At 52.2% G+C, this 12,923-nt stretch overlaps 1 protein-coding gene across 1 annotated transcript; it reads right to left on the minus strand.

The window, feature by feature from the left end:
- Positions 1 to 6,707: 6,707 nt before the first annotated feature.
- LOC142069710 (syntaxin-binding protein 2-like) lies at positions 6,708 to 12,378 on the minus strand. Its single transcript, XM_075121775.1, has 5 exons — positions 12,293 to 12,378; positions 12,068 to 12,173; positions 7,957 to 8,042; positions 7,394 to 7,551; positions 6,708 to 6,857 (listed from the first exon to the last, which is right to left on the minus strand). The coding sequence occupies exons 1-5, from the start codon at positions 12,376 to 12,378 to the stop codon at positions 6,778 to 6,780; spliced, it is 516 nt and encodes a 171-aa protein (XP_074977876.1). The 3' UTR covers positions 6,708 to 6,777.
- Between the last annotated feature and the right edge of the window lie 545 nt (positions 12,379 to 12,923).

Raw genomic sequence — 12,923 nt, forward strand, 5'->3', positions numbered from 1 at the left:
TGCATTTTCAGGGTTACTTGGGGGTTCCTCTACGGGACCATCAGCGGCATCTTCTACATCAGATGCTATTTGAGAGTCAGACTCCGAGGCGCCTCCGTGAGGGTCATCGGGAGAAGATGGGGACCCATCATTCTAGAGAGCCCTCTGGGGAATTTTCTAAACCAGACTCTGTGTGAGAGTCTGATTCCACCTCCCCATTTTCAGACATGCCAGTTTGAGAGCTTCCAGTCGAGGGCATCTCTTTTTGTCCCCCCTCCCCATTACCTCTTTAGCTCTTTTTAAAATTTTTACAGCGATCCTGGAGTATTCAGCGATCCTGAAGTATTTTTCAAAAATTCACCCACCAAAGCTTTTGTTTTGTTGATGTGCTTTCCAGCCCTCCGTTCTTTTAGACCCCCTGAAGATATACCATTCACCGGTATTCTGAACGAGGCATCATATTTTCCCCAAACCTTTTTTAGAATACCGTTCTTTTAGAACCCCCGAGGATACAACGTCCCTCAGTCTTCTGAACGAAGCATCGTAGGTGGGCATTTTCACTCACGGTTTTCTCAGGGCTTGGTGTGGAGGTGGCCGCTGAGGAACTGGCGTTGTGTTTGCGTGGTTGGTTTTCACCAGAGTTTTTTGTTTTGTCCTTGGCTTTGACGTAATTGAGGTTTGGACTGCCCTGATGCTTCATCTGCACTCTTGTGCTGTTTTGAGTTGCTAAAGGTCTCAAAGCAGATTTCTGGTTCTTTGGCTGGTCTGGTGGAGGGAGGTGTCCCTGTAGCTTTGACTACAGCATTGTCAGGAGAACTGCACATACCCGATTAGGGGGGAAGGGACATATTACAAAACTTAACTTTACCATCTTTCTCACCCACACCGATGTATTTACTTAAAATACAAAACCTCATAACCTCACAAACACAGTATATTTACTGGGCTTCATCCATCCATCTGGGGAATTTTTCTTTTCAGCTGTCTCTTTTCTTTTTCTTTTAAGCTTCTTTACCCTCTGGTCTAAGGGTCTCTCATGTTTTCACCGTACGGTGGAGCAGACAATATGATGATGATGATGATGATGATTATAAATCACATGAAACTGTCTTGTAAAGTTAAAAATAAAATATTCATTAGGGTGTTTTTCTATTTAAAAAGTCAGAGCTTTCAAACAAAATAATCCATTTCAGGCTGCACAACAAACAGGAGTTTTGAGTTTATTTCTACCACTTTAAAACAAAAAACAACAAACCCGCAAACATTTTTTTTTAAATACACCTCATTTTGCAAAATAAAAACCAAACTGCTTTTAAAATCAACTTTTAAAATCCAGTTTAAAACACATTTTGCACAGTAAAAAAACACCCTGTTAGTTTGAAACACACCATTACTATCAGTTTGCAGCCATATACTTTAAAAAAAAACCACCTATGTTTTTTTTACACAGAGAGAGAGAGAGAGAGAGAGAGAGTTTAAAACACAAAAAGAAAAGGAGTACTTGTGGCACCTTAGCGACTAACCAATTTATTTGAGCATAAGCTTTCGTGAGCTGCAGCTCACTTCATTGGATGCATACTGTGGAAAATACAGAAGATGTTTTTATACACACAAACCATGAAAAAATGAGTGTTTATCACTACAAAGGGTTTTCTCTCCCCACACCCTACTCTCCTGCTGGTAATAGTTTGTCTAAAGTGATCACTCTCCTTACAATGTGTATGATAATCAAGGTGGGCCATTTCCAGCACAAATCCAGGTTTTCTCCCCCCCCAAAGAAAAACAAACCCACTCTCCTGTTGGTAATAGCTTATCTAAAGTGATCACTTACATTGTAAGGAAACCTGGATTTGTGCTGGAAATGGCCCACCTTGATTATTAATGTGTGTGGTGGGGTTTTTTGGTTGGTTGTTTTGGGGGTTTTTTGGTAAATATAGTATTTTAAACTTTTAATGGCTTTGAATTGCTAGAAAGAGTGACCCATAGCATTCAAAACCACTCCTGGGTCATATTTAAACTGTCCAGTAGAGTTCTGCCAACTCCAGGGATTATATTTAAACTGCCCAATAGCATCTGCGAATTCCTGAGGTTTTATTTCATTTCATATTAATCCGAACTCACCCACCCACCTCCCTTACTATGGGTGCACACCCATCAAATGTATCCCTATAGCAACAAGGGTAAGGAATCACAGTTACCTTCACTATTCAGTGGGGGTGTGGTTAAAACCATTCAGTTCAACAGGATGAGTCAATTCTGTTGTACTCAAACACATGTCTGAACCATCCCTGTTTTGTTTTCGTGTTGTAAGCAGAGGCAGGATGAGCTCTACCCTGACATCTGGTGGTGAGTTGTGGAAAAGGACTTCAGGAGCTGATCTCGTTTGCACAGGCACACCCACCCCGCCTAGCGTGAGCCCACAGGAGCCCAAACGGTCACTTTGGCTGCTGTGGGATCCCCAGTGTCTCTGTTATTGGGGCAGGAAGAATAAAGTGTCGTTATCCTGATTATGTGAACCAAGGACAGTGGAACTGTACTTGGCCTTTTATGACGGAGGGACTCACCATCAACTAAGTAGCACTCGCTAGGCAAGGGACAAGGATTGCAAAAGCCAGTGAATTGAGAGAGTTTGAGGATGGAGGTTTGTGCCTAGAGTTGTGAGCCCCCTTCTGAGGGCCCCAAACACCAATTGTACCTTCTCTCCATTATGTAATATCAGAGAGAATTTTAATTCTATTAGGAGTTTGGTTACAGACTGCAGAGCTGAATTCCCTTTGGGTTCATGGTGCCCCAGCTCTGAGGCCCCCTACTACTTAACACAGTATTCAGTGATTTCAACTTGTCGTAGGGGAGCTTCAGTGCCCCACTGGTGGGGGCTTGACCTGGTTTTGCATTGTGTTCCTGGAATGGAACTCCTAGATACTGAACCTAGACCCTGTTGTTGCCAACTCTGATGGGCAGAAGGGTTACACTGTAAACACATTTTTAGGATTTGTTCCCCTCCCACTTCACAGCTTGTTGCTGTAAATGGGTCTCTTTTACACAAAGACACAAGAGCTAGGTTCTCACAAACCATTTTTTTTCAATTTAAAAGTCATACAGCTTCTTGAAAACAAACCCAGATCTCCATTAAAACTTTTAGCTCACTTAAGGGCCAGAGACCTTCTAACAGAAACACAGATAATCACAAAGCCCTTTTCATTCAATTTTTTAAAATGTACAGTGACCAAGTTTGATATTGCATGTTTGTCCCCTCATCATTCTCTCAATTAATCCTTTTAGATTTCTTACAAATAGTCTTTTTCTTAAGCAGGGTTCTGTCAGTTTTTGTGTGGACCAGACAGTCAATGTAACGCTGTAAGCAGGCATCTTCCATTTTGGACATTTTCTTTAAAACACGGTCAGGGTCTCCACTGAATTGTACAGCATTTCTCAAGGTCACCGCTTGCGCTAAATGTTCTTGGGATAGGCACAGACGTTGCATAACATAACCTATGGCAATAATAGTGTTCAATAAGCTTTCCAAACACAGCTCAGCACACAGGCCCCAGAGCTTGCAGTTTCTATCCATTGAAGTCCAAGTCACACAGGCATGGTGCCATTGGGCTGGGGCATTTATGACACAGCCCTCACCATTTTCAAAAAGCTTTTCCCCAAGACAGTGATGAAGAACAGCATAAACAGCAACGCGTACAATAGTCCGCATAACATTTTTACGCTCGTGACGTGGCACTGGCTCAGCGAGTTCCATGCCAAGCCTCTCCTAAACTCCTCATAGCCGTCTTCCTCGGAGTCATCTTCAACAATTTCTAGCGGCGTTGAGCAAAAACAAGGCGGGCCTGGTTCACCTTCGCTGTTTGATGCAACGCCGTCCAGGGCCTCCGGGTCCTCTAGAAAGGCATCGTCAAGCTGTCGAGAGATTTTCAGACAAGAAACAAGCGTAAGTTCCCACTGCTTGTTTTTAGATTTACACAACCCCTGGTTCCTAACCCCATTACACCCAATCATTGACCGTCGCTTCTTAATCATTCATTTACCTGAGCTATGTCTTTTCCATTCACCTTGTCTGCCAGTGCCTCCCCCACGCCATGATGGCCTTCCTCCTCCAGGGTGGTGGATGACGAGAGGCCACCATGCTCATGGGGGTGTCTCATGAGCAGTTGGGCTTCAGGGTCGGATTCTGGCATATCCATCAATGGCTGGGCCAAAGGAATCCCCTTGGCTTCTCTCTCATCCTCTTCAGAACTGTCGCTGCTGTAGCGCTTTCTCCACACAACTCCAAAGGTCCTCGGGGCTAAAACAAAGTCTGAAGGTCTCACAGGAGTGGTAAAGGAGTCCACGTTTCCTCTCAGCCTTTCCACAATTTCTAAAACACGTCTTCTTGGTAAGAGATGGCCTCCTCTTCCCAGCGCTGGGACTTATGAGGTGATGGTGCTGCACTCTGATTGGCAGAGGACGTTGGAAGGGGTCCTTAGAGGGGTCACACGACCCTCTTCTGGGCGGTTGACCCCGTCCCAGAACCCACCCTATTTTGGTCGAATCTCCTTTCGGGGCTGTCCTCTGTGGCCAAAACCCATCACGATTGGTAGAGGGTGGTGGGAGGAGTTCTTAGAGGGGTCACACGAGCCACTTCCTGACGGGTCACCCCGCCCCAGAATTCCCCCCAATTGGACAAATCTCCTCTCGGGGTGGTCCCCAGCGGCTGAAACCCTTCCTGATTGGTATAGGGCAGTGGGAGGAGTTCTTAGAGGGGTCACACAAACCCCGGAACTCCCCCTGATTGATCAAATCTTCTCTCGAGTCGTTCCTGTCAGGGCAAAATCCATCCTGATCAGCAGAGGACAGTGGGAGGAGTTCTTACAGGGGTCACATGACACACCTTGCTTCCGGACATGTGTCCGCCTTGACCCTGCAAGTAATACTCCCATGAGGTGGGACTTCCAGTGACCTGTGTGCAGGGCTTACAGGGTCAAGGAGTGGGGTTAACGTTTGATTGATGGTAGGGCCTTTATACTACTCGCTCCTGTGACCCAAAATTGGAACAAGAGAGACTATAATACTGGAGAGAAAGAAAGGAATGTTTTAAATGTTTTAAATCCTTGTACTGTGCTGTAAATTCTTTTCCCCAAATTCATTCAAAACATTCATTTGTATTTTTTATTTTTCTATTTATTTTGTTGTTTTATAACACGATACAGCAACTATAATACTGGCCAGTATTATACTTTTATAAATAGAATACAACAACCCTAATACTGGCCCGTATTAGCCATTCTCCTACTGCTCAGATGCTGTAAGGGAGAGAAGGATCAGGCCCTGTAAAGTAGGCTGGGTTGATTTTTTATGATTCGAAGTGTTTTTATTACACATCAGGACATCTAGTCATTCTGATTTAATTGGGGATTGGTCCTGCTTTTGAGCAGGGGGTTGGATTAGATGACCTCCTGAGGTCCCTTCCAACCCTGATATTCTATGATTCTATGCAGCCTCTGGACAAGCTCAGTGATAAGCATGTACATTACACTGCTTGCTCAGGGGTCATTACTATAGAACCAGCCAAGTACTGGCCCAGATCCTCAAATACACCTGAGCTTTAGACTCTGGGTTGTTTTAACTTACTCTGTCTTGTAAGAGCCATTGCTGTACGGGAAATTGCTGTAGCACCGGGGTCGGTAACGTTTGGCACGCAGCCCCCCAGGGTAAGCCCCCTGGTGGGCCGGGCCAGTTTCTTTACCGGCCGCGTCCGCAGGTTTGGCCGACCGCGGATCCCACTGGCCGCGGTTCCCCACTGCAGGCCAACGGGGGCTGCAGGAAGCCGTGGCCAGCACATCCCTCGCCCCGCGCTGCTTCTCGCAGTAAAACAGAAGGTTTATTAGATGACAGGAACATGGTCTAATACAGAGCTTGTAGGTGCAGAGAACTGGACCCTTCAGCTGGGGGGTCCATTTTGGGGGGCAGTGAGCCAGACAACCACGTCTGCCCTTCACTCCATGTCCCAGCCAGCCCCAGACTGAAACTCCCTCCAGCCCCTCCTCCTCTGGGCTTTGTCCCTTTACCCGGCCAGGAGGGCACCTGATTCCTTTATTCTCCAACCCCTTTAGCTCTCACCTTGCAGGGGGGAAGGGCCCAGGCCATCAGTTGCCAGGAAACAGGGTATCGGCCATTCTCTGTGTCCAGACCCCTGCACACACCTGCCCTCTAGGGATCTGCAACGATCATACACCCTTACCCCACCACCTAGATACTTAAGAACTGCCTAGGGGAAACCGAGGAACTACGCACTATTCAGAGGAAACATTAAGAACAGTCCCACTTCGTCACCCTGGGTATGAGATTTTGCTGTTTGTGCAGGGAGCTGGGAGCCCCAGGGCGCCCTGTTTAACCCTGGGACTTGGTGCCTCTCCAAGAGGCCCTGCAATGAGTGTTGGACTGAAACCCAGCCAGCTTGGTTTACATCCGGCCCACAACAGCGTCAGATGGAGCGAACGGGCCAAAGTGAAAGCAGAGCCTCTCCCCAAGCCTCTGGGAAAGACCGACCTGCCTTGCGGGGCGGGTGTGCAATTCCTAGCTTCTCCCTCCCTCCCAGCTGCTGTTAACGGGAGGCAAAGACTTGCAAAGACGGGAGGAAGCCTGGCCTGCCCCCTGCCCGAACAGCCAAGCAGCCTGGGGGTCCTCCCCCCGCCCAAGAACTGACACCGCAGCCAAGAGTAGGGGGGAGGATGCCTTGTTGAGAAGAGCAGGTGGAGCTGGGGGCAGCAAACTGTGGGGGGCAGAGTCTCTGGGGGGAGGGGGCTGCTTCTAGGCCTCCTCGGGGTCCAGCTGGTTGAGGGTTTGGATGTCATCCAGGAAGAGCTTGGGGGTCAGGATGTGACTGGAACCTGGGGGAGAGGGAGGTGGTTGGCAGTGGTGGGCACAGTGAGGCAGGTATGTGGCTGGCATCACCATCACCCCCATCCTTGCAGCTGGACCCTGCTCTAGTGCAGGGGGGGAGGGACTGTCTCCTATCCCCCTTGGCCTGGCACCGCACCCCTCGTGCCGCTGTACCCTGCACAGCCAGGCAAGAATCCATGCGCTGACAGTGTTCCTCACCCTTGGGTCTTCGAGGGGTGTGTGCAGGGGGTGAGCCATATCCCTATGGGAGTTACTGGGGGTGTCTGACTGGGGCCCCACACATGGTCCCTGGGCAATGAGAGGCCTGGGGAGACAGAGGCCAGGAGATCAGGCGGCTAGATACAGGCCATGTGGGGCAAGCACATCTGTTCCCAGGCCCCTGGGTGTGGGAGGACAGAGGGTAGCATGGGAGCCCTGTGGGTGCTGGGCAGGCAGTTCTAGGGTCTCCCCCTCCCAGGGGGTCCCAACTCTCCCTGACCTGGGCATTCCAGCCGCCCTTTCCCCCAGGACTCGCCCCACTCACCGATCACCACCTCCCACTTGCCCTTGATGGCCGGGGTCACTTCGTAGGCACAGCGCATCTCAGACATGGACACCCCACCCAGCACGTAAATGATGAGGCGCGGGCCCGTCCGGTACTCGGCCGCTGGCTTGTTCTTGTGCCAATGCCTAAAGCGGGCGCTGGGGGGAGAGAGGGGCAGTGTGGATACCAGGGGCTCGCTGAGGGAATGCCAGATGGAAGGGCAGGGCCTGGAGGAGGCTGCGGGGCAGGCCCTGCCCAAGGGAGTGGGACAGGAGTCCCAAAGCAGGCAAGAGGGAGTAGGGGAGGGTGGCACTTGCGCTGGGCTGGGGGTCTGTCTAAAGCTCGGCCAGTCCCTTTCCTCCATCCTGGGCCCTGGTGTGTTGAGGGACTGCTGGGGCGCGGGGGACATGGTAAGAGGGTTCCAGGGCTCCAGGCTCTTGGACATCCCCTCCCCCGTAGAGGGCAGGGTCCTGACCACACACTCCCAGGCACAGAGGCTCCTACACTCTGGGGTGTGTGTGTCAGGGCTCTGCCACCCACAGCCCAGCCAGGCTCAGCCTTACCTGACAGCAGCCTGGGAGCTGGTGGTAGGGACCGGGTCCGACAAAAAGGGCCACAGATTCTTGTCCAGTTTGTCCTCAATGATGTCCTGGCAGGGGGTGGGGGGGTGGGGGGAGGACAGATCAGCAGGGGCCAAGCAGCAGGAACCTTGGATCTGGTGGCCAAGCCAGGCCCCATTGGGGTGGAGGGGCTGGGACGGCTCCTCACTGAATGATTGACAGTCCCTGGGGGGAGCAGCCTGGGGCCCCCTTTCCGGGGGGGGGGGGCATGGGGAGCCAGCAAAGAACACGCTGACTCCTCCAGTGATGCCCCCCCATCTCCCCACATCCCCCTCAGCTGCTCAGTGCCCTGCTGTGAACTCTCCACCCATCCACCGTTATGAGGAGGGCGGAGACCTCCTGCAGCCAGATCCAGGGCCCCTCATTTGGGGGGTGGGGGGGGAGAGGCAGGGGGCTGCCCTCAGTGCCCCTTTCCTGCTCTCATCCATACTCCTTTCCTGCTCTCAGGACAAATAGCAACGTAATAAATACAAATGTTTTAATCAAACCAACATGTACCAAAAAAAATGGACAATAACTAGCCAGGTCAGAGGGCAGTATCTAAGTCAGAGGGGCAGCTTGTTTGTATCAGGGTATCTCTGAGAGAATGTGTTGGTCCAGCCAAGGGGCAATGGAAAGTCCCGCCATTCACTGAGCTGTGTCCATTGTCACAGGCATACGTGTCTTAGTATCCTCGTAGAATCTGCCAGGTGCTATTAGCATGCCTTGTCAACAATAAACCTGGCCGGGTGCCTTCGTCCCTTAACGGATCTTGTGGTCATTGGGCGGTTCACTCAAGGTCTGCTGTGCTGGCTGTCTGCACAGAGCTGGGGCAGCACACAGGGAGAACACACACACACGCAGTGAAATATCTAACAACAGAGGCAATCAGTAAGGATGTTTCGCAATGGCTCGTTTGGTTTCAATGGGCAGGCCCAGCACTTTACACTAATTCATGCTTCTCCCCTGTTGGGGGAATTACACAGGCCACGGCTACACTACAAAATCAAATCGCCCTGCATGCAGCCGCCACAGTAGTTACAGCACTTGTGTGTGTGTACACCTGGTTCTTTGTGTCTGTGGTGTGTGGTATCGATTGTACTGTCAGTGTGGGGCATTGCGGGACAGTCGATGTAAGCAACGCAGTACGTACACTGACACTGCATTGACCTAACTACGCTGACTGGGGGAAGTGGCATGATTAAGTCGGCAAAGCAGGTGAGTTACATCAGCGGGAGCCAAATTTTAGTGTAGACGCAGTGTTAGGTGGACGTAAGCTGCCTTGCAAACTCAGTGGTGTAGAGCAGTTACAGAGGTTTACGATGCAAACATTCATTCTAACTTTATACCACGGGCTACAGAGGTTATGGGAGAGATCAATCCTGCAAGCAATTCCACAAGTCGAAACACTCCACACACGCTGATCAGCAGCTGTTGTCACACGGCTAACACACAGGCTGGGTCAAGCTCTGCATTTGTCAGTGTTCAGTGAGGCCTAAGGGCCTGGGCATGAGCTGGCACCTGGTCTGCTAGCGTCACAGGACCCATCTAGCCCAGTACCCTGCCCTCTCCCTGCTGCCTCCTTCCCCAAATCAGATCAATGGGGCCAGCCACCCCAGCACCAGCTACTTCAGAGGAAGGTGCAAGAACCCCCTCCTCGTGGCTAATGATGACATAACCAGTCGGGGGAGGAGGGGAAGGGGGGCATATCTCCCTCATCCTGACAGTCAGCAGTGGCCTTGTGCCCTGTTTTCTAAATTCTGTCCTGACACCTTTGCTCCCCCACCCCCCACCATCCTTGTCTGAATCCTGCCAGGCTCGCAATGTCAGTGACATCTAGTGGCAGTGAGTTCCCCTGGCTAACTATGTAACTTCCCTTGACATTTGCTTTCACAGAGCGTCCCATTGCTCTTGTAACACTGGGGCAGGTGAAGGGGAGGCAAATAGGAGCACCCCCCTCCTTTCATTATATTCTATACCTATTTCAGCCCTGCTTCTTTCGCTCCTCTTTTAACTAAAGCCTGAGCTTTTTTGTTGGTAAATTGGCCTTTTTCTTGACAGTGTTGTAGAAAAAATTTGCTTCTTTCTAAACATTTCAGGTTTTTGATGAGCAATTTAAAAAAAGCCTTCGAAAAATTACCCTTCCCTCCCCCATTTCTCTGCCCTTTGTCCTTTTCTCATTTGCCACTGGAAAGTGGATGGGAGGGGATGAAAAAAACCACACACAAACACACACACACACACACACACACATATACATTTTTGGCTTTTGAAAATTTTTTGCAAGGGGTGAAACCATAAGGGTTCCACACACACCCCCAAATTTCCAAGGCAGCTCAATTGTGGGGCTGCTGCTCTTCCTGCTGCCCTTCTAGTGCCAGGGTAGACCAACAACCCGTCACATTTTAACCCTTAAATGGCCAACATTTCCAACGCCCATCATTGCATGGTGAGCCCAGCAGTGGGTGGGTGGGTGAGTTGGAATGGGATCAGTAACGAAGAATCTTCACTTTCGTTAGATAAAGTGCCCACCCTCGGCGTGGAGGAGAAGCCCCAGACCTCGCACCTCCCAAACACAGCCACGCCAGAATGCAAACAAATATTAAAATCTTGTGATTTTTTAAGCAAATCTCATGATTTTGAGGCCTGACTAGTGACTTCTGAATGTTGGGGGGCAAGAGGGGCACCAAAGCTGATGGGCCCGATCGGCCTTCATGCCATCTGGACAGAGGCACCTGTGTGGGACCCGGGGTGGCTCGTGCCTCCCCACACTTGGGACAGACAATACTAAACATCTCATGCCTCCCCCGGCAGTGCATGGAGGGAAAGCCACTCCCGAGCTATGGCCACAGAGTCTTCTTTTAGAAGATGACAGGACAAGGAGTAATGGTCTCAAGTTGCAGTGGGGGAGGTTTAGGTTGGATATTAGGAAAAACTTTTTCACTAGGAGGGTGGTGAACCACTGGAATGCGTTACCTTGGGAGGTGGTAGAATCTCCTTCCTTAGAAGTTTTTAAGGTCAGGCATGACAAAGCCCTGGCTGGGATGATTTAATTGGGGATTGGTCCTGCTTTGAGCAGGGGGTTGGACTAAATGACCTCCTGAGGTCCCTTCCAACCCTGATATTCTATGATTCTATGATTCAAGGGAGGCAGTGTGGCCTAGTGGGTAAAGCACTGAATTGGGATGCAGCAGACTGGAGGTCTATGTCTGGCTCTGCCACTGGGTGACCTTGAGCAAATCCCTTCCCTGCCCTCTGCCTCAGTTTCCCCATGTGTACAGTGGGGATGATGACACTGACCTCCTTTGGGAAGTGTTTTGCTGGACAGTGCTATGTAAGATGAATAATAATATTCTGGGCTGGCGGGGTAGGGGGCGTCTCTCCTCTCTGGGGCACGGGTTCGAATCTGTCCCAGGGGAGCAGTGTCTGACAGTGGGTGGTGGCTGTGGAGAGGGGCTCAGTCCAGTTCCTGTTGGGACAGCACCTGCGTTGCCTGCCGGCTGTGGGACTGGCACGCTGGGGCTACAGAGCCTGAGCTCCGCTCTGCCACTAGATGGGTCCCTTCAGGGCACGGCCGTTGGCGTGGGGGATGGGGGTGTGACGCAAGCCTTGGGCTCTGGGGCAGTCGAGCTGGCCCTTTCCCCAGTGCTGGAGTCCCCTCCACAAGGCCCAAAGCTCCCCAGGCCTGAATCCTGGCCCCACGGAGCCCGGCTCGGGGGCGGGGAGGGGGGGCGGTTTCCTGCAGCTGCTCTGTCTCTCCGGTACAGCCAGTGGCCTTGGCACTCTGGGGCAAGGCAAGTCACTTTCCAGCCCCCACCCCTGGGGCCAGGGGGCACAGGCCAGCCCAGGGCTCTGAGGAAGATGGGGTGCGCCCTCCGCCCCTCTGGTTTAAACGTCGCTCTGTCCCATCCCCCCGCTCCACGGCCCCGGGCACAGCTCTCCTCTTTCTGCATCTTCCCCTCCTGCTCTTTAGGATCCGGCCCCCTGGGGTACCCAGGTGTCAAGGAAACCCGCTCCCGGCTGGGGAGCCATGGTTGGCCTTTGGGCCCCAGGCTTCTGCATGGCCCTGGCTAACGAGCCCCCTGGGAGGGCAGCGCTGCCCGGCCTGGGCCCTGGGGCCTCGGCAGGAGCTGCCACAGAGCGCCAGCGGCAAAGCTGCCAGTGGAGGCTTCTCCAGAGCCCTGCAGAGTGGGGGAACGGGGCTGAACTGGGGCCAGCGTCAAGGCCATGGGAGGGACCAGCCAGGTAAGGGGCTGGGTTCCCCACTGTTGGGCCCTATGGGGGGGCTGGCTGAGGGTACCTGTGCCCATGGCGGTAGAGGGATCGCAGGGACGAGGCCCTGGGGGCTGCTGGGAGTTTGGAGAGGGGTCCGTGTTTAGCTCCCATCTCTCCACACACGCTTCTGATCCAGAATGGCCTGGGTGCGAGACCTTCCCCTGGCTGGTGCCGAATGGCCAGTGTTTGCTGGGATGCTTTGGACCCGGCAGCTGCTCCCTGCCCCTGGGGGAGGTTCATCGCTGGGGCAGTGCTGCCAGCCCCAGAGACTGAGGGCCTGGGCCCCACAGCAGATCACTCTGTACTCCACCCCTTGCCCTGCCCGAGAAGGCGGGGAGGGCACTCTTGGCCAGTCCTTGGCTGTCAGCTAATCCCCGTCAGAGCATGGACCCATCCCCCTAGGGACGGGGTTGAGACCCCCAAACTCATGTCACACATAGGCCTGCTGGGCGCTGGCAGTGGGGCAATCCCTTCCCTGCCAGGGACTGCAGGGGGAGGCTCTTGGGGCAGAGATGGGACCAGCGGGGCATCCCTGGCGCAGCGGGGGAGCAGGTCTGTAGTCCTGGCCTGGAGAATCAGTTATCCACCTCTCATTACCCGCTGCCCAGTCGAGGCACCGAAAAGAAACCGTGTGATTGTAGGTGACCTATCGAGTG

This window comes from Caretta caretta, chromosome 20 (assembly GCF_965140235.1).
Source record: "Caretta caretta isolate rCarCar2 chromosome 20, rCarCar1.hap1, whole genome shotgun sequence".
NCBI lineage: Eukaryota > Metazoa > Chordata > Testudines > Cheloniidae > Caretta > Caretta caretta.